This window comes from Vulpes vulpes, chromosome 15, assembly GCF_048418805.1.
Source record: "Vulpes vulpes isolate BD-2025 chromosome 15, VulVul3, whole genome shotgun sequence".
Classification (NCBI taxonomy): Eukaryota; Metazoa; Chordata; class Mammalia; order Carnivora; family Canidae; genus Vulpes; species Vulpes vulpes.
In genome coordinates this window covers 68,743,002-68,768,917 of record NC_132794.1, presented here as the reverse complement: position 1 = coordinate 68,768,917, position 25,916 = coordinate 68,743,002, and the positions used below count along the sequence as shown (strand labels likewise).

The 25,916-nt window shown below is 40.1% G+C and overlaps 1 protein-coding gene across 3 annotated transcripts in view; it reads right to left on the bottom strand.

Moving 5' to 3' along the window:
- Positions 1-25,916, bottom strand: part of ZNF609 (zinc finger protein 609) — a 209,770-nt gene that overhangs the window by 156,782 nt on the left and 27,072 nt on the right. Inside the window, exon 2 of one of the 3 annotated variants that reach the window (XM_072738784.1) lies at positions 21,483-22,356. The exons of 1 other annotated variant lie outside the window; for it this stretch is intronic. In XM_072738784.1, the coding sequence (XP_072594885.1) occupies positions 21,483-22,229 (747 nt within the window). In that variant the 5' untranslated portion in view covers positions 22,230-22,356. The remainder of the gene's footprint in view (positions 1-21,482; positions 22,357-25,916) is intronic. One more of the 3 variants, XM_072738785.1, reaches the window with a different exon arrangement.

The window sequence follows — 25,916 nt, the reverse complement described above, 5'->3', positions numbered from 1 at the left end:
ACCAGACATCATTTCTCAACCTTCTATTCATATTTAAGTCATTCACATGGAAGAGTTTCCTAGATTTCCTTAAATTCTTAAGTCAGGCTGTTGGTCAAAGCTTACTATTATATAGTCAATCCTGATTTGATTTCTTCAAAGTGCTGATGATAGTTCTGAAGGTGTCTCAGAGCTGCTAGGATAATTATTTTGATTGGAAGCTCCCTCTTCCCTATTATATGGAGAATCCATGTTAAATGACAAGAATATTATTATAATAACCCATCAGTATAGAATGCATACATTCAGAGAATATAAATTTAAATGTACCTAACATCTCTCCTCATCTCTGTCCTGTTAAAAGATCATAAGCATATATTAATGAATGTCTCTTCTGGAAAGAGACATTCCTAGTTAAATCCTTTCTTCTGGGAATGGCTACACCTGATACAGAAAATGCCAAAGAGTACTTTTAAACATTAATCGCATATAGTTCCATCTCATTTTAAAAAAAGGAGGAGTAATAAATATGTTCAAATTATACTTCCCTATTAGGCCAACATTTTCATTTTCTTTACCACAAACCTCTAAGAGTTTAATAAACTAAGCATCTAATAAGCAGAAGCTCCTGCCTAAACAATATAAATCCAGATAGGAAATTATATAGAAAAGTAGTAGATTTGTTTCTGTGTAGTTGCCTTAACTAAAATGTTACTCTAGATGGGGAATAAAGTCCCTGTGCCTTGGTTTGTCTGAAGATTCCACAAAAGACAGCCTTTTTCTATTTATATAATAAAAAATCTCATAAGACTTTCTTGACCAAGCTCATCAATGAAAGCAAATCATGTTAATTGACCCTACAGATATCTCTTTTCTAAACGGAGAAAGTGAGTTAACATTCAGCCTTTAAAAACAATAAAACCTTTCCCCCTACATATTCCTTCATTAAAGACAATCACAGATAAAGATAAAAACTTGGCCTGAGACAAGTTATAAAAACTTAAATATAGATGATAGAATTTCATACTCCAGGGTGAGATTTCATCGATGTAATAAAAACCTAGCTAAGCAGGGCCAGACTAGGTCACTTCCCAAATGGGAAAATTAAATATGCTTAAGGGAACAGAGCTGAGATTCATGAGGTATATATAGGTCATGTCCAAGCCAGCCCTAAACCAATAATCTAGCCGGATCCACAACGTTAAATTATTCTAAGAAAATGATAGAACTAAATATGATTTTTCTTGTCTCTCTTCTGTATTTTCCAAATTTTATATAATAAAGCATTTATTACTTTTATGACATTTAAAACTTTTAAAAAATTATTAGTTTTTTCAGAGTAGCATTCAACACCTGAATGCTGAAATGTCACTAGTAGAAAATAATCTCAAAGAAAGACCAAGTGGACAGGTTGCTGTGATTCACAAGGTCAAGACAGACTCCCTTGCCAAGCAGACAGTTTACCCTGAGGGCATCAGAGATAACAATGCTTGTACTTTGCCCCAATCTTCTCTCTGACAAAATAGGCTTTTGTCTATAGTCACCAGATGCCTCAGCAAGTGCCTCAGCCAAGTGCCAGAGGCTCAGAGCCTAGATAACGCAGCTGAAGTTTGGTACTCCCATACAGGGATTAAGAAACAATCCCCAGCCTACAACTCTATTGAGCAAGCTTTGGCAGTTGCCAGGGCCAGTAAAGAATAATGAGGGGACAGGGGTCCAGAGGCATAGTTGTACCTCTTTCTCATACCAATGCTCTTCTTTTATTCTCAGATATTTCATTCTGCTGCCAGCTTCAGGTCTTACTGGTTAGTCTTGGTTTAACCACCATGACTGTCTATGCTCTTTAAAAAACTATGTTGGCAATGACAAGATTATAGCAAAACTTAAACACTTCCAAATAAACTGAGGGTATCTTGATTATGGCACTTTCATAAATGTTATGATGCTTGATTCTACCTAGTTAAATCCTTTCTGGCTTTTGTTTTAGCAGACCAGAATATTAACAAACTGTTCTAGAAGAGTTGTAAAACACTCAATATCCAACTATTTCCTGTACCTTGAAATGTTAATACTAAGAAAGAAGGGGAAAAAAATAGAACAAGAAAGGAAGGGAAAAACTCTTTCCTCTCAGGGCAATGCCCAGACCCCAGAGACCAGGTCCAAGCTCCCTCCCTGCTCTATTTCTAGCCGTCCTACAGCTAAAGCCAAGAACAATCTCTCCACTTACAGAGCCTTCCACACTTTTCTCCCCTCAGCCAACTCTGAAGCCAGGATAAGAGAGACTCTGTTGGCACATGTCAGTTCTTGTTTATGAGCTGGTTACCACCTCAAAAATGCTTGGCCCAAGTCCTGCCCTCTCTTTACAGATCTCTCAAAGTTCAAAATGGGATCTTTTCTTGGAATCCTCTCAAGACAATGAGGTGGGTTACTTAATCTACCACTTTCAGCTTGGATCTATCCAAGGACTTCTTTGGGGCTTATATTCTCAGGCACCTGTCAATATCACCCAATATGGAAGGACATTCCACCCATCCATACAAAGACAAAAAGTGAAAGATTTTATATCAAAGGTAAAAGCAAACACTTTCAGAAGTAACTCTAGTGACCATCATCAATAAAGGAGTCTTAAGAGGTAAAGTGACCAAAATAAGGTGATCCTCTCTTGCTGTCACAGAATAGCAGCGAGGGTGGGAGGGAAGATACCTGTTTTGCTGATAATTCAACTGTGTCCTATGCTCAGTGCTCATTTCTGAAATCTTGTGATAGAAAATTTCATAGGTTGAATTCCACACCCTACTGGCTAGGAGTTGAAAAGAGATATTTGGATGCCAGAGTTTTAGACTATTTTTTTTTTAGATTTTATTTTTTTATTTATTCATGAACGACAAAGAGAGAGGGGCAGAGACACAGGCAGAGGGAGAAGCAGGCTCCATGCAGGGAGCCCGACATGGGACTCGATCCAGGTCTCCAGGATCACACCCTGGGCTGCAGGCGGCACCAAACTGTTGCGCCACTGGGGCTACTCTAGACTATTTTTTGTTGCCTTTCCATCCTACCACAGATCCCTTTCTTGCCTTAATTCAATGTCCCCTTTTAGGGATTGAAGGAGAAGAATGAAAACTTAGACTGACTTAGATATCATTGTTACAGCCTCGTTCTCTATTGCCTATGGTAATAAAAGTATTTTAAAAACTTTTCATGGAAACATAACATTCACAGTAGAACACTGCATTTATCACATATACAACTCACTGCATGGTCATAAACATACACAGCCATGTAAGTAACACATCAGGAAAACCGTTTTGGCAAATAGTTCTCAAAAGGAGACTTTCCTCTCTAGGGGACATCTAACAATGTCTGGAGATATTTTTGGTTGCCTCAACTTAGAGAAGGTGCTACCTAGCATCAAGTGAGTAAAGGCTAATAAACACTGCTAAACATCCTACAATACACAAGACTGCCCCCACAACAAATTATCTAGCCACAAATGCCAATAGTGCTGTTGTTGAAAACATTACAACAGTGCAGAAACTACCTTGTACTTCCTCCCCAGAAAGAACTTTTATCACTTGAAATGCAAAACTCCTTTACTCTAGTAGAGAAGTTGCTATTACATGATGCCATAAAGAGGTGGGTCAGAGCCTCAGTGATCACAGATGAAAAAACTCACCTGCCTAGAAATAGACAGAAAGAAAAAAGAAAAGAGTACCCACATTTGTTGCTGGCCTACAACTACTAGAGAACCATATTCTGCACACTTAAATATACTTTTAATCCATACAAAATTTAAGGAAAATGAGATGCAGAGGTAATTAGCAAGATTCCATGTCTATTAAGTGAAAGTGCTGAGATTCAAACACAGGTCTAATTACAATGTCTGTGCTTTGTAATTATGTAAAAATGGAATTATGGAAGTTGAGACCAATTTGGAAGAGGCTGTAAAAAGCAGGAGAAATATGGAAAGTGGTTAAAGTAAGAAACAAAGATCACTCTTTCATTGTTCACAAATAGACAGGAAAGGAACTTTCCCTTAAAGCATGACTCAATCCAGGGGCTCCTGGGTGGAGCAGTGGGTTACTACAGAACCAAGTAAGTCCTATAATACCTTTCAGAGGATTTTTAAATGTTTTTGTAGACATGTGTTCCCAGTTGCAGTTTTATATGCTCTTCATTACACAGAAAAGCACTTCTTAATATGCTATCTAAGTTAGCTACCCTCTTGGGTGTTCCACAGGGATCTATCTTGGGCCCTCTTCTCATCTCATTCAACAAGCACATTTGCCCTGGGTAAGCTTATCCAGTTCTTTTTTTTTTTTTTTTTTAAGATAGATAGATAGATAGATAGATAGATTTATTTATTTATTTATTTATTTATTTATTTATTTATTTATTTATGATAGACATAGAGAAAGAGAGAAAGAGAGAGAGAGAGAGAGAGAGAGAGAGAGAGGCAGAGACACAGGAGGAGGGAGAAGCAGGCTCCATGTCAGGAGCCTGACGTGGGACTCAATCCCGGGACCCCAGGATCGTGCCCTGGGCCAAAGGCAGGTGCCAAACCACTGAGCCACCCAGGGATCCCCCAGCTCATCCAGTTCTATGGTACCAATTACAATGTACTGGTTCATGTTAATAACTCCTACATTTTCCAATTCTATATTTCCAATTCTCTCTCATGGCTCCAGACCTTAAGAGACTTTTCCACTTAGTTGTTCATTCCTTTAACTCTCTTCCAAATTAGCTACCATTATCCTTCAGATATTTACTCACACTTCTTCATGGATATTTTCTGACCCCCACTCTGATATGCATGTGATTATTTGAGTTCATTCTGTCTCTCCTAGACCGTATGCCCCACTGGACTTATTATACAGTAACCTGCAAGACGTACTTTGGAAAATTCTTTTTTTAAGATTTAAAGTATTCTCTATACTCAACATAGGGCTTGAACTCACAACCCTGAGACCAACAAAGAGTTGCACACTTCTCAGACTGAGCCAACCAGGTGCCCCAATGTTTGGAAATGGATTTGAAAGATACAGAAACATGTAAGCAAGAGAAATATAGTAAGGAACCATCCTTAAGATAAGATCAACAAAAGATTACTTAAGATAATTTTTAGGGGTACCTGGCTTACTCAGTCAGTAGAGCATATGATTCTTGATCTTGTCATTAAGCCCCACAGTAGATGTAGAGATTACTTAAAAATAAAACCTTAAAGGGGCACCTGGGTGGCTCAGTCAGCTGAGAGTCCAACTCTTTATTTCGGCTTAGCTCATGATGTCAGTCAGGGTTGTGAGATGCAGCACCATATTGGGCTCCATACTAAGGTATAGCCTGCTTAGAATTCTTTCTCTCCCAGGGCACCTGGATGGCTCAGTCAGCTAAGTGCCTCTTGATCTCAGCTCAGGTAATGAGCTCAGGGTTGTGGGACTGAGCCCCGTGTTGGATTCGATGCTCAGCAGAGTATGCTTGAGATTCTTTTTTTAAAGATTTTATTTATGAGAGAGAGAGAGGGGGGGGTGCAGAGACAGGCAGAGGGAGAAGCAGGCTCCAGGCAGGGAGCCCAACGTGGGACTGGATCCTGGGTCTCCAGGATCAGGCCCTGGGCTGAAGGCGGCACTAAACCGCTGAGCCACCCAGGCTGCCCTATGCTTGAGAGTCTTTCCCACTCTCTATCTTCCTCTGTTCTTATTCCTGCTAGTATACTCTCTCTCTAAAATAAATAAAATCTTTAATAAAAATAGAAATAAAAATAAAAACAAACCATCAAAATTTATATTCAAGCACTCATTCCCCACATCACAAAGCCTAACCCCACTATCTCTTCACTGCCACTATCTTCCAAACATACTTCTCAGGCTGTCAGCAGTTCATTTGGACAAGCTTTCACGAGTATCAAAGCTCTATGGGGACAAGGGAATGGGAAGGATTAAAGCAGATTTGCCTGGCCCTTTTCTCTTGATTTTGGTTATTAGATGTGAAATGGAGGATGAAAAGTGACTAGGGAATAAAACAAATGAAAAAATCTGAGAATTTTGGTCCAATACGAGAATGTCATTGTATTTTTTTCCAAGTATCTTCCCAGACTTTTCTTTCCTTGAATGCCACTTCAGGTCACTAATCCAGCAGAAGCTAGGGACTGCTCTAACTTGGGTTCTAAATAATAGTCAATATTTGCCTCTGTGTGTTATCTGAGGACACCTGTTTAGTTCTAAGAGAGTGATTAGAGGGTTGGAAAGTGGCATTACTTTTAAGCCTTTAAGTTTGTCTCATCCCTATCCTCACTTCTGAAAAGAAGCTCCATTTCACAAAGGCTGAGGGGCTTTGTGAAACTCAGAGCTTCCCAAATCAGTAAGCTTAGAATGCCCCTATCTGGGAGTTTTGCCCTGCCCAAACTGCTTCTTACAAAGAAGCAAACTATACTTCTCTCCTGCCTCAGTGGTATTTATTGGCCTTTACCCAGAATCTTTTATTTTATAGAATTATCTTTACCTAGCTCTTCAATAGGAATACTTTTGTTTATCCTGTCCTACAGGGCAAGTGCAATGTTCTCTCCAAGAGCTGCCACCAGTACACAGCTGAAAGCATGCCATTGGCACCATGCCTTCAAATAAGGTATGCTATTTCACAGCAGTGCCATCTCTAAGGAGTACCTAGCAGTAGCTTAATAGCAATTTCAAAGAATTAGTAAAACCTCATTGTCAATAGTACAGTGGTTTTCTTGATACAACCAATGCTGTGCCCAGAGTGTAATGAACGCCTATAGAGAACATAAAACACGGTTACATTTTCCTAGTTAATTATTTTTAATAGGGGAGGAGGAAGAAGAAAATACCTCTCTAAATCTGTATAACTAAATATAAACTCACTTGATTAAGACAGGACCAGTAACAAATGTTAAGAGTCTCAGAAATAACAAAAAATAATTAAAACAGTGTTGTTGTTGGTTTTTTTTTTTAAATTTATTTATGATAGTCATACAGAGAGAGAGAGAGGCAGAGACATAGGCAGAGGGAGAAGCAGGCTCCATGCACCGGGAGCCTGACGTGGGATTCGATCCCGGGTCTCCAGGATCGCGCCCTGGGCCAAAGACAGGCGCCAAACCGCTGCGCCACCCAGGGATCCCTGGTTTTTTTTTTAAAGCATGGTTCAGATTCTGGATGAAAGGAAAGAATAGAAAGTAAAGAGTACTCAAAGAAGTTACTAAAGGCACTAAGCCTAAAAGACACTAGGCTCAGGGATATTTATGTTAGTAGAATAGAATAGCTCTGTTCTTCAGTTTGCCTATAGGATGATTCTTGTTTAACTCAAGGATAAAACCTGAGGCTACCATATAAAAGAAACGGACTATTTTTTAAATTGTTTATTTATTTATTTGAGAGAGTGAGCGAGAGAGAGCATGAGTAGGAGGGGAGAAGCGGCTCCCCACCGAGCAGGGAGCCTTAAGCGGGGCTTGATCTTGGGACCCTAGGACCATGACTCACACTGAAAGTAGATGCTGAACTGACCGAGCCACCCAGGTGCCCCAGAAATGGCCTATTTTTTCACTGACCAAGGAAGCCTAAAAGAGAAAAAATTTGTGGTTATTGTGAGGAACATTAAAGTTGGACTTGAAAAGTAAATGCTGCAGAAGAATATTCGTTATTTTGAACTCGGTTCAATCCAAAGACCTGTAAATTTCCACTACAGAGAGAATCTGCACTCCAAGATTTCCTCTGTCATAAAATATCTTTGTATACTAAATAGATAACTGGATATATACATTTAACATAATCAAATTAATTATATGTGGCTGGCAATAAAAAGAAAAGAAAGAACAATCTGAATGGTTTGGGTCTCACAGTTATTTTACTCATTGAGTATATATTCCGGAGGGAGACAGAGATGGGAGATTTGAACTGTCTGTTGACTTATCTGGCTTCCATTCCCATGTGCCTCTCTCATAGTACAAGTTATTTAGTCAGGGTTAGGGGAACTCCAGTTATTTATAAATACATATTTTTCATCAGTACAATCCTTAAACACAAGCCAGATTTTATATGAGACTTCAAACTGAAAAAAATAATAGTTTTACTGCTGGAGAAAAAAATTGTGTTGAATTTATGAAGCCAGTATGCCAATCTCCAACAGGGGGACATCCTAAGTAATTTTCAAGAGTATTTTCTGACCAAGTGCTTCATATCCTGACTTTAGAACCTGATCCTTGTAAGGGATGGGGAAGGACAGGAAAGATACTAGACGCAAACAAAAATGAAAAAATTTCTCAGCCTCCTTCTGAAATTGTAATAAGCAATCAGCTTGTTTGATTTCAAGTCTCCACATTCTCAATCTAAGCACATATGTATAAGCAAAATGAAAAATGCCTTATGGCATATTTTATCTAAAACAGACACTCTACCAGATGTTTACGAATCTGCATACTGACGGATTTAAGATCTAGTCTAATATGGTGTATATAAATGTGTAGTCACATCGTATAATGACTTCTTCCCCACATTTGCCATTTTTTCTTTCCCTATCAGTAGTATATATGTTTGAAATACTCCAAAACCTAAAAAGATCTAAACTATAGATCAATATAGATTCTGAAAGCATAGGTAATACATGTACCAGTACTAAAAAACTGTATTTTAGGGATGCCTGGGTGGCTCAGCGGTTGAGTGTCTGCCTCTGGCTCAGGGCATGATCCCGGAGTTCTGGGATCAAGTCCCACACCAGGCTCCCTGCAGCGAGCTTGCTTCTCCCTCTACCTATGTCTCTGCCTATTTCTCTCATTAATAAATAAATAAAATCTTAAAAAAACAAAACATATTTTAAATTTTATTATATGAGAATTTAATATTATATAATTATAATTTTGGCCACGATGTGTCATTCCATCATGTTTTTAACTGAGTTTGCAGCATATTCAAGTATGTGTTCATTTCTGATAACCACTATCGCATTCTAATTATTCTTCCTTAGGCATGAGACCTAAAATCCCAGCAGGGAAATACTTCCTCAAAAACATTTAATTCTCTTCTTAACTTCAAAGAAATAGTATATGTTTATTTAAAAAAGCAAAAAACTTAGGGGACTTCTACTATTTACATGTGGTGATGTTCTCTCTTTTTAAGAGCATGTTTAATTTGAATGTGTCCAGAAACATGCTCAAGAATAAAGTCTTTATTGGATAGCTATGTTATTTTTTTATTGGGATGCCATGAATTTCCAGAAAATTATGAACACCTATGGTCTAATACAGAAATACATTCACAGATTAAAAAATAAACTGTTTTTGGATTAGCAATAAATTTAGATTATCTAAACCTGTCTTCTACTCTCTTCTAATTTATATTTTTAAAAATACCACAAGTTCCCTATATGGCAAATATATCTAGTCATAAGAATTTTGCTCAAATTTGCCTTAAAAATTCTGGTATGATAATTTAAAATGGAATCAGTAACATTGATATGGACATCTCCTTTAAAAACTGTAACTAGGGGATCCCTGGGTGGCGCAGTGGTTTGGCGCCTGCCTTTGGCCCAGGGCGCGACCCTGGAGACTCGGGATCCAGTCCCACGTCGGGCTCCCGGTGCATGGAGCCTGCTTCTCCCTCTGCCTGTGTCTCTGCCTCTCTCTCTCTCTCTCTGTGTGTGACTATCATAAATAAAAAAAATAAAATAAAATAAAATAAAAAAAAATAAAAACTGTAACTAGGGACGCCTGGGTGGCTCAGAGGTTGAGCGGCTGCCTTTGGCCTAGGGCGTGAACTTGGAGACCCGGGATCGAGTCCCACATCGAGTGCCACATCGGGCTCCCTGCATAGAGCCTGCTTCTCCCTCTGCCTGTGTCTCTGCCTCTCTCTCTCTGTCCTTCATGAATGAATTAAAAAAATCTTTTAAAAACAAACAAACAAAAAAATAAAAACTGTAACTAGGGGCACCTGGGTGGCTCACCACCTTTGGCTCAGGTGGTGATCCCGGGATCCTGGGATCGAGTCCCACCAGCTCTGTGCAGGGAACCTGCTTATCCCTCTATGGCTCTCTCTCTCTGCTTATCCCTCTATGGCTCTCTCTCTCTCTCTCTCTCTCTCTCTGCTTATCCCTCTATGGCTCTCTCTCTCTCTCTCTCTCTGCTTATCCCTCTATGGCTCTCTCTCTCTCTCTCTGTGTATCTCATGAATAAACAAAATCTTTTAAAAATAAATAAAAACATACATACATACAATAATTGTCAGAAATTCAGGAATTAGTTCTAATTAGGAGGGTAATGAGAAGTCAGACTCATTATAGCTATATTCTGAAATGACTGACTCCAACACAATGAGAAATGAAAAAGGAGAGTTGGAGAATTTTGAGTATGCTGAGAAACATTTGAGAATCCTATGATATCTAAAGTGCAGCACACAGCTCCATCTGGAAATGGCAAAAAAAAAAAACAAGGACAACTTCCACAATGACAGTGGTTTTTAACCAAAAGGTACATGGAAAGCATCTGTTGAAGTTTTAAAAAATATGTACATACATGCTTGGGGTCCCCAATTCTAAAGATTTTACTTCAGTAGGGCACTTTTACTTTTGTAGAAGCTCCAAAGTGATTCTGATACACACTTCTAGTTGAGAAGCCTCCACACTAAGAGACTCTTCAGCTTGAATGTTAATTTCTCTAACCTCATATTACTTTGCTTGGTGTAAGATGAATATGTATACCTCCTTTCTACAATACTCTCTGTACCTTTCACTGAGGATTGATTCAGCGCAGAGTTAAGTACTTAACTTCTGAAGAAATATATAGGAAGTAGCAACTCTGAGTTGAGTGGGCTGGGTACCAGTTTACAAAAAACTTATGATGGGAAGAACCCAATAACAAAAATGGAGGCCAACAGAAGACACCGGAATGGCCAACAGGTACATGAAAAGATGTTCAATGTCACTAATCATCGGGGAAATGCAAATCAAAAGCACAATAAGGTATACCTCATACCTGTTAGAATAGCTATTATTAAAAATAAATAACAAGTGTTAGTGAGGATGTAGAGAAAAATAAACACTTGTGCACTATTAGTGGGAATGTAAACTGGTGCAGCCGCTATGAAAAATAGTTTCCTTAAAAAACTAAAAACAGGGACGCCTGGGTGTAGCTCAGCAGTTGAGTATCTGCCTTTGGCTCAGGGTGTGATCCTGGTCTGGGGATCGAGTCCCATATCAAGCTCCCTTTGAGGGGCCTGCTTCTCCCTCTGTCTGTGTCTCTGTGTCTCTATGTCTCTCATGAATAAATAAAATCTTAAAAACCATATAATCCAGCAATTCCACTTGTGGATATTTACCCAAAGAAAACAAAAATACTAATGTGAAAAGGATATATGTACCCATTGTTCACTGTAGCATTATTTACAATAGCCAAGAGATGAAAACAACCTAAATGTCCACCAACGGATGAATGGAAAAAAAAATGTGGCATGTGTATATGTACATAAAATGGAATACTTTTCATTCATTAAAAAAGGAATGAAATCCTGCCATTTGCAACTACACAAAGGGACCTTGAGGGCATTATGCTAAGTGAACTAAGTCAGAAAAAGATTAATACTATATGATTTCACTTACATGTATAATTTTTTTGAGAGCATAAGCATGCATGTGGGGGTGGGGTGGGGGTAAGTGGATTGGGCAAAGGGAGAGGGAGAAAGTGACTCTTAAAGCAGGCTCCACACCCAGTGTAGAGCCCAATGCAGGGATTGATCTCATGACCTTGAGATCATGACCTGAGCCAAAAGCAGGAGTCAGACACCTAACTGCCTGAGCCATCCAGGCACCCCTTTATGTGGAACTTAAACAAAACAAAAAAACACCTAAGCTTATGGATATAGAGAATAGACCAGTGGTTGCCTGAGAAGTGGGTAAAATGGGATAAGGTCGAAAGGTACTAATTTCCAGTTATAAAATAAATCAGCCAGGCACCTGGGTGACTCAGTGGTTGAGCGTCTGCCTTTGGCTCAGGTCATGATCACCAGGTTCTGGGTCTAATCCTGCATTAGGGTCCCTACAGGGAGCCTGCTTCTCCCTCTGCCTATGTCTCTACCTCTGTGTCTCTCATAAAATCTTTTAAATTAATGAATAAAATGAATAAGCCATTAATTTCATAATTAATGTATGTCATGGTGACCACAGTTAATTAATACTATATGGTATATTTGAAAGTAGCTAGGAGAGTAAATCTTGGACATTCTTATCACAAAAAAAAAAAAGATTTTTGTAACTATGTAGTTACAGATATTTAAAAAAAATTTTTTTTTTTTTTTTTATGATAGGCACACAGTGAGAGAGAGAGGCAGAGACACAGGCAGAGGGAGAAGCAGGCTCCATGCACCGGGAACCCGAGGTGGGATTCGATCCCGGGTCTCCAGGATCGTGCCCTGGGCCAAAGGCAGGCGCTAAACCGCTGCGCCACCCAGGGATCCCTGTAGTTACAGATATTAACTGGATTTATTGTGATCATTTTGCAAATACATACAAATACCAAATCACCATGTTGCACACCTGAAACTAATATGTCAATTATCCCTTAATTAAAAAAAAAGAAAAAGACCAAAAAGCATTTCATGGCCAGGTCTGGCTCATCTAAACACAATATAGTATTTACTAGACCACTGGAATCCAATGGTCTCAAATTTAAAAATACTCAATTAGTGCATTTTTCAGGCACATAAATTGTATTCTCCCAATGGACATTTCAAGTTGAAAACAGACCACTACCAAAATGTAAGAACTGTCTTATTTCCTGCAGCTAGTGACAAATTCACAAAAAGAAGTATCTTAATCCTCATTCTTCTCCTCATTGTTCAGACTACCTGTAGTTGTAATTCCTTCGAAAGGCTGAAGTCTGTACTCCTTTACAGAAGGAGTACAGAAGGGAAAACATTTTCTAAACAGCAATCATGTTACATTCATTTCAATCCTTAGAAAAACAATTCAGAAGATCTGAATATATACCAAAAAATCTAACTTTAATGGGGAACAGCTAAGTAAGAGCCATGGTTCTTCAATCTGAGATCAACCCTATACCAGAAGGAGTCCAACAAACACTTCCAAACTAACTAATCAAACAATAGAACTCCAAACCTCAATGGCTCTGAGTGCTCTGAACCAATCTCTCCTCAAGCCTTCCTGGAAACCAGTAGGAGTTAGAATATAAACTATCAAAAACTCATTCTTTCCAAAACCTCAGGCGCTTAACTCTTTAAAGTCTCTAAAAATATCCTGTCATCTTAATTTCATAATGACCTTGCACCTCATAGCTTATAACAGTATCAGCAATAGCTAACATTTATTGAGAAGTTACAATATGCTAGGCACTGTGCTGAGTATTTAACGTTCTTTATCTGATCTAATCCTCACAATAAGGTCAGAACTATCATCCACTTCCACATTACAGATAAGAAAAGCAGCTTGGAAAAGTTAAGTATTTTAAATATCTTTACTGCTCTCAAAGTCCCAAACCCTTATGTATTCCTTCCAATTTGATCCTCATTATTAAAAAGGAGAAGGTGCTCCATGACAGCCAATCTCAAACTTCAGTGTGTATCATGGTCAAAAAAAGAACTAATATTAAAATACAAATCGTTGGGATCCCTGGGTGGCGCAGCGGTTTGGCGCCTGCCTTTGGCCCAGGGCGCAATCCTGGAGACCCGGGATCGAATCCCACATAGGGCTCCCGGTGCATGGAGCCTGCTTCTCCCTCTGCCTATGTCTCTGCCTCTCTCTCTCTCTCTCTCTCTATCATAAATAAATAAAAATTTTTTAAAAAATTAAAAAAAAATACAAATCGTTGGGGATTCCTGGGTGATTCAGTGGTTGAGTGTCTGCGTTTGGCTCAGGTCTGCCTATGTCTCTGTTTCTCTTTTTGTATCGCTCATGAATAAATAAATAAAATCTTAAAAACAAAACAAACATAAATTGTTGGGCCTCAGCCCCAGAGTTTCTTTTTTTTTTTTTTTTTCAGCCCCAGAGTTTCTGATTTGGGGGACTGGGATGAGCTCTGATATTTGAATTTCTAACAAGTTTCCAGATGCTGCTGCTGCTGCTGATACAGGGACTACTGCTTTATAAAAAGGAGAAAGTAATCCCCTCTCACCTTACCTATCACTTTCTCATGTGAAAACACTTCTCTACAGAGTACTTCTAACAAGAGAGACACTTAGGATTTAAAAAAACCTCTAGGGTCTGAAAGCTCAAAGACTTCTTTTTCCCCCCACTTCACAAAGGCTCCAATATCACCAATGACATTAAGGCAGTGGAAATCTAAAAAAGGAAAATTAAGAACAGAATGATTGTAAATTCTGCTCAAGAGCCTCTCACCACCCACATTTTACTTCTTTAGCCTGAAAGTGTTTCCTTTAGGTGTCCTAGGGCAAGAGAAATGCTAAAGGAAAAAGGAGATAGATTGTTTTTTGCCAGTTTTTTTTTTTTTTTAATTATTTGAGAGAGGGAGAGAGAGCACAAGCAGAGGGGAGTGGTAGAGAGAGTAAAGTCCCCACCAAGTAGGGAGCCAGACATGGGACTTGATCCCAGGACCCCAAGGACCTAAGCCAGAGGCAGAAGCTTAATTTACTGAGCCACCCAGGCATCCCTAGACTGTTTTGTAATGCTGAAAATCTAGGACAGGTTCTTCTAAACACAACAGAATTTTCCCCTATAAACAGAAAAATCTCAAAATGCTATAAATTCCTTCTGTCTCTCTTTTGTCACACTATCCTCCATCTCAAAAGAGCTGTTCGCTATTCCTCTTACCCAAGACTCACCCAAAGTCTATTCTTTCTCAGGTAGCTTAAACACTGATTACATCAATGTCTTCTAGGATGAATGACTTCAGGCATAGGATTTGTTAAAAATGTCTCCTCAGCCTGCCAGGGAAGCTTCTTACTTGGGTGGGTGCTGTCAACCATGACTAAGTTGTACCAAGAGAAATATATTTTAAAATATTAATATGGCTTGGCACCTTCCTGATGCTAATCCTTCCAGGCCCATCCCAATAGCACAACTGGGAAATTAACCGAAGAGAAAAAGCAATCTTTCCTCTGCTCTCTACTTTCAGATGCTCCTCCTCTACAGCTTTGCCATGCACAGACTCATTCTATACATATACACAGAGATAAAACATGCGCACACACACAAATAACTCTCGGCAGGAACCAAAAATCAAAGCCTAACCCCATGGTTTTGAAGTGAGCAAGTCCAATTTCCTTCTTTGTAGCCCTTGACACATGCTGGCTGGGAGCCCTCTGGATTTTTTTTTCTGCCTTGTTCCTGCACCAGAAGGCTCTGCACTGCAGGTCAGGGGATGATAAGGAAATGAACAGTGTAATTTCCAAGGCCTCTGAACACAGCCCTGTCAGCAGCTCTGGAGGCGGGTTACTCAAGCATGGCTTGAAGAGTGAAAACCACAGAGAGGAGGGCTTAGACAGCCAGCAGTGGCAGGATCTCAGCTGTGTATGTTACTGCCACCTCCAGCCTGAAAGCCCAAGTCCTGCTGCCTCACTGGATGAGCTCTGGTGGTAAAAGCTCTTATACCCAAATGGCAAAAATACAAGTTCGCACTGGGGAAGGAAGATTAAGAACTGGGACTTAGATTTTCCATGCACTCTTATGTAGAAACAAAAAGCATTTAGTGCTCTTCCAGCATACAAGGGATTGCAGAGGCTGGCAAACCCACAAAAACATCTATCCAACATACGCAATCCCACATTTGGGGATATGGCCAGAAAGGAAACTCAATTTATATGAAATGTGAAATTCAACAGGCTACTTCAAGATCTTTTAAAGCCAATTTTCAGTCTCTCCCTTTTTCCAAACCCCACTATAAATATCAGGAGCTTTAGAACCCATCACCAGCATGAAAATTTCCCAACCCAGGTTTGGAACTTCTGAGCACAGCTCTCAAAATCTTAGCCAACATGTTTGTCTATTAATACTGGGCTTCCTGTATAGGTGGAATGTTGTATTTCAGCCCATTATTGCCTAGGGCAAACTGAGACATATTTTAACTTAAACATGTTTTTCTCTCTAATATTTATTGAATGCTTCCTACTGGATGCCAAGTACTGTTCAAAGTGTTTTATATGCATTAACTAATTTAATCTCATAACAACACTACATAGGAACTATTGTTTTCCTCATTTCACAGATGAAAAAAACTGAAGTAGAGCAGTTAAGTAACTTGCTCAAGATTACCCAGTTAATAAGTGGCAAAGCTGGGATATAAACCAGCTATTCTTGCTCCAGAGTTTACACTCTTAACCTCTAAGTTATAGATAAAAGTTGATGTGAAATTTAAGTTTATAAAGAAGGCTAGCATTTCATGTCAGAAGTGGTTCCCAATTCTCACCTTAAAAAGAAAATTCACAATGGTTCTCAAATGTTAAAGTATATAGAAATTATCTGGAGAGACTTTTTTTTTTTTTTTAAGATTTTATTTATTCATGTGAGACACAGAGAGAGGCAGAGGCTTAGGCAGAGGGAGAAGCAGGTTCCCCCTGATGTGGGACTCGATCCCAGGACCCCAGGACTCAATCCCAGGACCCCAGGATCACAACGTGAGCCAAAGGCAGATGCTCAACCACTGAGCCACCCAGGTGCTCCTCTGGAGAGACTTCTGGAAGATTTCTGGGCCCCTATTCCTAAAACTTATTTAGCAAAACTGGGGTAGGGTCCAAGAATCTGCATTTTGACACTCAGCTGATGTGATACACATGGTTTTATGGGCCACACTTTTAGGGATTCTACTAGAGTAGATGGTAAACTATAAGGTCCAAAGAGCAAGAATCTTCTCTGTTTTATTTACTAATGCATACCCAGCACCAAGCACAATACCTGGAATCAAAAATGCACTTGTCAACTATATCTCAATTAAATTTTTTAAAAATAAAAATAAAATGCATTCAATGTACTGAATGAATGGTATTCAACAGTATATATGTCATGTTTTTACAAAACAGTTAATATCCACAATACATTTAAGGTCTACCTATTAGTGGTATGTCCAAGAAGCACTAGTTTTATCTTACCTGCGGTTGCAAAGAAAGAGGGAACTGACAATGCCCCAGTGATTACAAAGGAAATTTGAATGCAATATTCCAGAAAAAATCAGAAAACACACACACAGAAAACCAAGCTCAAAGTAGCAGTTTAAAAGTAACTTTTTCCCTCTTTAGCTATATAATAGGATAGATTTAACACCAGCTATAAATAGTTCTTTGCAAACATCATCATCATACCAAAAAACCCTAAACTCAAGGATCTTTGTGTATTGAGCATCTACAATGTTAAAATCAGTATGAAAAACAATTTCTAGCCTATCTGGGAATTTACATGCAACATTTCTAAGGTAGTTTTTAGAGCTGAAAAACAGAATCTCTCATTACAGTTGAAGACATTTTAATAATCCCAGAGTAACAATATGCCACAAGAAGTTGGTCACCAAAAACCTGGTTTCTAAGCATGGCTTTGCCACTGACTACCTGTAAAATCCTAGGCAAATCACATGACCTCCCTGGTCTTAGTTTCTTCCAAAAAACGAGGAGATCAGATAAGGTAATTTTTCTATGCCCTCCCCCCCCACCCCCCCACCCCCCGCTTGAATTGCAACACCCAGGTGGAAAACAGAGCTACCTAAGAAGAAATAAATTAAGCTCAGGCTCTGTTGCATCTCTGTCCCACATAAACATCAACTTCTTTTTAATTTTTTCCATGAAGGAAAATGCTTGAGGACATTTGGCTTCAGGAAGCATGGCTGACTGCTATGCAATCAATAGCTAAGAAAGAACAGCTAGTGAAGGAGGAAGGCTTTAAGAGAGAAAGCCTTGGATCAGAAAGAAAAAGAGACCTGACCTTGGTTGGGCAATGAGGGATTGTAACATGAGAAAACTGAGCTGGAAGGCATAAACTAGGGCAGAAAAACAAAACCAAGGGCAAAGGAAGATGCTCTTATAACACAGGATACGATGGCAAGCATGATCAGAAGGGGAAAGAGCAAAGAACACACTTAATGGGTTTTGTTTTGTTTTATCCTGAACTAAGGGGGGATGTGGTAATATATGTAGCAGTCTGAGAGTAGCAGAAGCTGAGACCCAAAACAGGAGGAAAGCAGAGTGCAGACTGTTCCTACCTTACAAGATCAAAAACAGCAGCTAAAGAGGCCACGGAGCTTCTGGTTGCAAACCTCTAGATCCTTTAGCCACTAGAGCCTACTGCTTACTTTATATGATTTGAAAAAATGAGGAGTCCCACCTTAAATTCCTGGTTTTTAAGCCCACTCTGACAAGGGTCTGTAATGCAGGACAGACTCCATACAGATATATCACTGCCTTCTGTGGTTTGTAAATTCTTTTTTCCTTACCTGTTAGAGTGGCAACACAAGCACTAAGCTCTAAGCTTAGAACATTCAGGCAGGCACCCTTCTTCCTCCCTCCCTCCCTACTCTTTCCATCCCTAACTTAATCTACCAATCAAAACAAAAGCAAGGGAACAGGCAGGAACCCTTAAGCTCCTTCTTGTTTATTCCTCAACATTCCCTCCCCCATCTCTTCAGCTGGCAGGAAGTATGAACAGGAGTGTTCAATAACAATTCAGGGCAGCAGCAGTTGCTAAGAGCCATTTCTGGTCTCTCCTAAATCTCTGGGAAATAGCACAGTGGGCCCTTCCAGAGAAAGGTGTAATGGAGCCTAAGTGAGGTCCCATGAAGGGTAATCCACATCCTTGCCTGAGAGTAAATGCCCTCAGCCACAGCCTGCAATACCCACCTAGATGAGAAAGAAGGTCCTGAGGTAGATGATTTGAATACTCTTATCTCCCTCATTAGCTAGTGTAGACATGTGACAATTCTATCCTACACCACAAACTATTTGTCTTGCCTCCTGTTTCCAAGATGTTGGGTGTTGGGGTGGGGGTGGGACATGGTTAGGAGGAGATTCCAGCCAAGACACTTCCCAAATTTTATGAGTTTTCTTTCTTCATGAGAGCTCCCAGCTCAGAGTATATAATTCCCAGATTATATCAAAACATCTGTTTTGCTGTTTTAGTTTTGTTGGTTGTCCCCACATAGAAAGAACATTCCAAACCAATTAGGCATAGGCAAGCCCATATCTCAGAGAGAAAATCTTAAAGTTTTCAAAGACTTAGCTTATAAGCTCTAGTAGTAATCATCACTGAGCCCCTATTATACCCTAAACCCCAGAGTCCTTGTTTCCCAAAAGCTGATCTGCTGTAAGATTCCTAGCCTTCTTTTCCCTTAAGTCTTCCCCTCCTCCCATTCTAGAAACACTCTTCCTGCACAGTGTTTTCATCTCCTAGCAACTTCCAAACATTTAAATAATTATTTCAATGATCAAAGGCTTTATGGAAAGGCACCCCCAGAACCAGACTGTTCAAAAGGTTTGAGGGAACAGGGAAAGGAACTGAGAAACCAGGTTTTGGCTTACAGTAACATTAAACTGCAGAGCAACTTTCTGCTTCTTAAGAAAAAGGACTTCCTAGCAATTTTATCTTTCTTCCAAAAACTGAAGCACAGTCTCTCTCTCTTTTTCCTCTCTCATTCCATTGCCCCACTCTCAGTCTCCTTGAGCGACAAGGCGAACATAGCACAGCTACATTATGAAGGGGCAAACCTCCTTGGCAGCAAGGTGTTTTCTTAGCTGAATACATTGCATCTTTTAGCCTAATTAAATTCTGAAGAGCGGCCACCCAATCAGTCCCTGGACCTCTAAAAGGAAACAAGTTCCATTTGCTACTGTATTGGAGACTATAATGGACATTTAGATTTAAATCCAATGTAAAGCTCAGCATCATTAATCTTGTCACCTACAGATGACTACTGACTGGGCCTGCAAGATTGCAACATGAGTCAAGAGTTCTAAACAGAAAGGAAAAGAAGTCCACTCTCAGAAATGGCCATTTTTTAGCACAGGAAGAACAATGATTATGAACATGAATATATGGCATGAGTTTACTGCAGCCAGATGTAGGGAACAGTCTAATGGGCCTGGAACAGAAGCAACAACTCCTGGTACTCCTAGGCCTCTTTAAAAACAGTATTATCCATCTGCACCCCAGAGAAAATGGTAAATCACAGCCAGCACAGGACGAGCCATGCCAGTAGCCAGCTGGAACTTGATGCTGCTGAGGTGGACTATAGCATCTGTCACCTAAACACAGGCAGCTTCTCTCTGGCAGCTGCCTCTGGTGAAAGGGAATGAACCATTTGTTATTAGTGGAAGAAAATTCACAGCCCTGTTACCAGGGAAGCCCAGATGTTGCTAAGAGCTACAGATGTGCCGGAGGCAAAGACCAAAATACCTACAGCAAAGAAAGTACAAGCTACCACTGGAATCCAGGCCCAGAAAGGGCACCACCACACAAACATACACATCCAGCCTCTATTTATTAACACTTACATATGGAAATAGGTATTCCCTGTTGCAGCTGATGTAATTATAGAGAAACCAATTTATACTGCATCTGCTGGGATCAGCTGAAAGCACAGGGTGAGCAAAAAACACAGAGCGGAAAAATCAAGAGCCAATGAAGGGCTCAACACCAGGCCAGCCACTTTGCAGGAAATTGTAAGCTGCTTAAGTTTAAGGCAGCCTGAGCTGACCCTAGACTCACACCTACTCTGCTCCAGCCCTACAAGCTCTATTTCCTGAGTCGTGAACTAAGATCATCTTCCCAGAGGAGGAGAGCCCCTCCTGGGGCTGCAAGCACCTGTCCTTCCAACTCAAGCAGAAGGTAAGGTATCATTACACTATTTGGCAGCTATTAAACCACCAGGACACTTTGATTATCAATAGTTGAGGGAGATACTTGGCCAAGAACTATACCGTTAGTGGCCAAAGAATCTCTTTCAAGGCCAAACATGCATGGCCACAACACTAACTCATAAGGCCTGATTAAGTACTTCTTAGTACAGCCAGTACCTCTTGCTCCCCTATTTACCTGCCCCTTTGCTCTTTGGTAGCCACCAATAGAACACTTGGTAGATATCATACCATGAAACTTATTTAACCTTTTCTGTTCCAGAAACCCAGCGGCACTATTTATCCCATTAAGAACCGCACTCAACTGAAAGCCTATTATCAATTTATTGTTTATCAATGACTCTGAGGATGAAAGTAGTTAAGCTGGAAACCACATAAAGGCTGATGCCAGTCTCCAGCAACAAGTGTTTGAGGGTGGGACAAGGACAAGGTGGCAGGTTCTCAACTTGACTTAGAGAAAATTCATTCTACCAAGTAGCTGCCCCCAACAATAGATATTCTCCAAAACGTCCTGGCCTGCTGTTAATGCATCTGTAGAGAATCCCCTAATTTGGAACAAAACCGCATTATCATTACCAGCTGCTCTGACCTTGTAATTGGTCATTACCCACAAACTAATGAGCCTCCCACAGAGTGTACAAAGCATTTGGTGGTTAGTCCAGGGCAGTTCTGACTGGCAGTAGGCAGCCAGATCTGGCCACCTCTTACCTTTTCAGACTTGACTTTCTTTAGCGGGCGACACTCATTCTCCCCTTCCTCTGGCTCCGGTTTAGCTCCCAAAGGATTGAGCGCTGCCCCAGGCTCAATAGCTATACTCCCAAGTGGCTCCACAGCTCCTGTATCCACCCCTGCACTTCCATCATACTGACCACCCCGTCCTCCCAAGGGAACTGGCTGGAGGACCCCAGGATCCTTTTCTGAACAAGTCCCCACTCCTTCGCTTCTCTCCTTCTTGCTCTTAGATGAGCTGTTCTCCTTCTCCTTTTTGGAGCCAGCTACACTGCGGGATGCCTTAGCCGCCTTCTCTGAGCCCTTGGGAGCAATAGCAGCAACCAGGCTTCCTGCATTGGCACCATCTCCTGAGCGTCCCTGCACCTCTTTCTTGCTAGCTGCCCCCTCACTTGGAGTGAACAGGGAAGTCCCTGGAGTGGGTTTGCTAGTGTCTTTGCCACTCTTATTCCTTTTGGATTTTGATTTGCCTTCCTTCCCTTGAGGACCTGGCACTGGGGTCACAAACTTGATGTTGTCTGGTAGTGTGGCCACAGCATTGGGAGCCGGTATCCCCACCTCCTTTGAGCCTGACATTTCCAGTTTCTGCTGGTCCTTTTCCAGATCGGCGTCCAGGTCAATGATGAGATTCCCTACTCCAATGTCCCATTCATCCCCACTGTCGTATGTCTCAACCGGGTTTGCATCCACTCCTTTCCCTCCGGAGGCTCCACTGCTCAAGGACATCTTAGAGTCAACGTCCCACCTCAAGATTCAAGGCTCTTCCTTGCCCCCAGCTTTCCTATTTTCAGCTTCAGCTATGTTCTCAGACCTGCCACATTGGTCAGTACATGCCCAGTGGACAACATCATTGCTGGAAAAAGAAAATTTAAAGAGCTGTTAAAGGAAACAATACAGGCAAGGAGACAGCCTGAAATAAACTCCCACACAAAACAGACTGTTCCTAGGGGGCTACCACATCACAATGGACAAGACAAACAGGTTCAATTGTATTTCTAACCAAGTCACATTGGACCAGGGGAAAAGTTAATTCCCGCTCCATCTCCCCAGGGGAGAGTACAGTATTTCCAAATGCCCGGAGATTCTGTGTAAGTCTTAACTAGGAATCCTCTAGAGTTAGTTTCCCATTCCCAAGAGACTTATTTCTACTGCCACTGCCAGCTGGCAATCCTCTCTCAATCAATACAGGCCCTGGCACATAACAGATTCAAGCTCTAGCACAACTTTACTCATACTCCCTTTCTCCTTGCTTCTTCTTGAATTATCAGAGACTCAGAACATGGACTTGCAAAGGCTGTAAAAGTCCTCTATTAACAGGGCTTGTCCCTACTAAAAATAATATGGATTCCTTGTCATTCTACTCTTTTGAGGGGAAAAGTCTTATTATGGATAAAAGTGAAAGAGAAAAACAAGCAGAAGTAGGGAAAATATAACATTAGAAGACAAATATTGCAACTAATGAAGGCAATCCTCAGAGAGGACTCAATCCAGTCAGCTTAATTTCAGTTAAATAAGCCTTATTCAACTCCAGGTTTCAAATTATGTCCAAATAGCATAACTCAGTATGGCCTTTCCCACATTCCACTAAAATATCTATGAAGACACACACATACACACACGAAAAAATTTACCCTGACTGAAGACTACTAAAATCCCTAACAGCAGAATGTGAAATAACTCTCCACATTTTTATATAAGATTGGTGGCATGGTATTGATAAATACCAAGGCGTCATCACATGAAACAGAGATTGGCTAAGAAAGGGGGTGGGGGACGACACTCTCCAGTCTCCTGGTTCATGAGACTTTGGGAGTGTACCATCTAGAAAACCTGGCAGCCAATATATACCATCCAGGTATTATGTTATGACACAGTGAAAGAGTTCTTTTCTTGCTCATTCCCTGTCCACTATCTTTCTATATCCATTTAGGAAAGAACGCTCATAAGATAACAAAGAGCCAACCAGTAGTGGCACAATGAATCCTACAAAGTGATTTCCAGTAGTATATGCTACAGATAGGACAGAGACAAGACAAACTGTACTTTTTCATCTAATACCTCAAGACAGTATCAAAGAACCAGGGTGCAGTTACAAGAGAAGACAACATCCCAAGAGAGCAGAACTGTACCAACTAAATACTAGCAACTGGGATTTAAGAGAGAAAGGTGTGCACATTAACCTGCCACTTAACTGTAGATCTGAGAAGAAAATACATCCTTTACACAAGTAGAGAGCTTAGTACCAACAGGAACAACTATTGCTGGCATCAAGTCTATAGAGATCTTACTTCTTAAAAGGAAGAGCAAAATGGGGGGGGGGGAGGGGGGTTGGGTGGGCATGATGTAGGAACTATGAAAAAATGCCCACAAAGTAAAGGAAACATTATCCCTGAAGTCAGAGAAATACCTCTGAAAATGTCTAGAATGTTAAAGAAATTTTTGTTAAAATAATTGGAATTCTTAATACCACCTAAGAAGATTTGGCCTCCAATAAATACTAGTATAGCAAATCTTTGCTCATTCATTCCAAAAAAATTTGTATTTATTACCTACTGTGTGCTAGTATCTAAATTAGGTGCTGGGAATAGAGCAGTGAATAAGTGAATAAGGGAGTGGAATATGGTATGAAAATAATTCTATTATGAGAGACAAGTGAGCGTTTCTAGAAAAGGAAATTCTAATTGAATCTATACTATCGTGGAGTATTAAAGCATAGTTCTTTCCAACATCAAAATTTATTACCTTGCATGCAATCTTTGCAACTGTGGCTAGGCTCAGAACATAATACATTCACACTCACTTTTCACTTAAGGGTTACCCACTTTCCTCCAGAGCTGCACTATCATCAGTATGTAATTTAACCATTAAAACAACCCTATGGGGGATCCCTCGGTGGCTCAGCGGTTTAGCACCTGCCTTTGGCCCAGGGAGTGATCCTGGAGTCCCAGGATCGAGTCCCACATCAGGCTCCCTGCATGGAGCCTGCTTCTATCTCTATGTCTCTGCCTCTCTCTCTCTCTCTCTCATGAATAAATAAATAAAATCTTTAAATAAAACAACCCTACGTTTAACCTTGGAAAAACAAAACTTTCAAAAGACTTTCCTCTATAAAAAAACAAAAATAAAAACAAATACAACCTTTCTCTAGAAAACAGGACTGTGATAGAAGACAAACTCTGGGGGAAAGAATATAAAGTACATAAAAATGATAGTACTCAGAGAGCTTATGACAGTTCTCACTTTACTATATTGGCTGACCGTCATATGGAGCAGGATAAATGAAGTGTACCAGTAAGGAGGAGATAGCATTAAGAAGAAAACAGGCGGAAATGAAGATATGAACTTAGAAGGATATGAAAATATGTCATTTTTTAAAGAGGAAGGAGGAAACAAAAAATGAACTACCTATGAAAATTAATATAGAAATCAAAAAAGCACAGAACTGAAACTGTGGGAAATAATTCAGTAAACTACAAGAAAACTTGAGATATTATCTTAGAACGTGTAGAGAAAGAACAGCAAAAAGAAAATGAGGGATACTGAGAGAGATATATCATTTAATAGCACTGAAAACTAAGAGGAGACTAGAACAAATGGGAGGAAAGCAACCCATTAAGATATAATAAATGAATAATATCTTGGGCTGCAAAAAATCCTGCGTGCAGATTGAGAATGTTTACTACTTTTTCAGCAAAATCAATTTAAAAAGCCAAATTTGCACACATTCTGGCAAAATTCTCCAATTATAAAGGACAAAAATTGGGCCAACCTCAGACTGCTCTGCAACATTAAATGTTAAAAAAGAATGAAAAATCTACAGAATTTTGAAGAAAAAAGGTTGTTAGTCAAGTCTTACACAGAGTCATCTGTCAGGTATAAAAGTAACAGGGGCACCTGGGTGGCTTGGTCATACGACTCTTGGTTTGGGCTCAAGTCATGATCTCAGGGTTGTGGGATGGAGCCCATGTCAGGCTCCACACTCAGTATGGAGTCTGCTTGTCCCCCTCCCTCTGCTCTCCCCCCTACCCTGCTCACGTAGACCCTCTTGCTCTCTCTCAAATAAATAAAATCTTCTAAAAAAATTATTCCTGAAAAAGATCTGACGTAAAACCATGCCTATAATAATGTAAAACCCAAAGTTCAGCCTAAACACTAGTAAGAAAAGACACTTCCTCAAATTCCTCTTGTCCCAATTCTGTATGTCTTGGCAAATTGTTTTTTTTTTTCTTGTAAAATAAGAAACATTGCCCTTACTTTATTTTTTGTTTGTTTATGTGATTCTTCTCAAAGGGGAGCTGGAGATGAAAATTTGAATATCTGGTGATCTGTGCTCATTTCCAGGTTCCACATCTATTCATTAAATAGAAGGATGTCTAGAAGAGTATACTGAAAGATCAAAAATCCCTGTCTTAC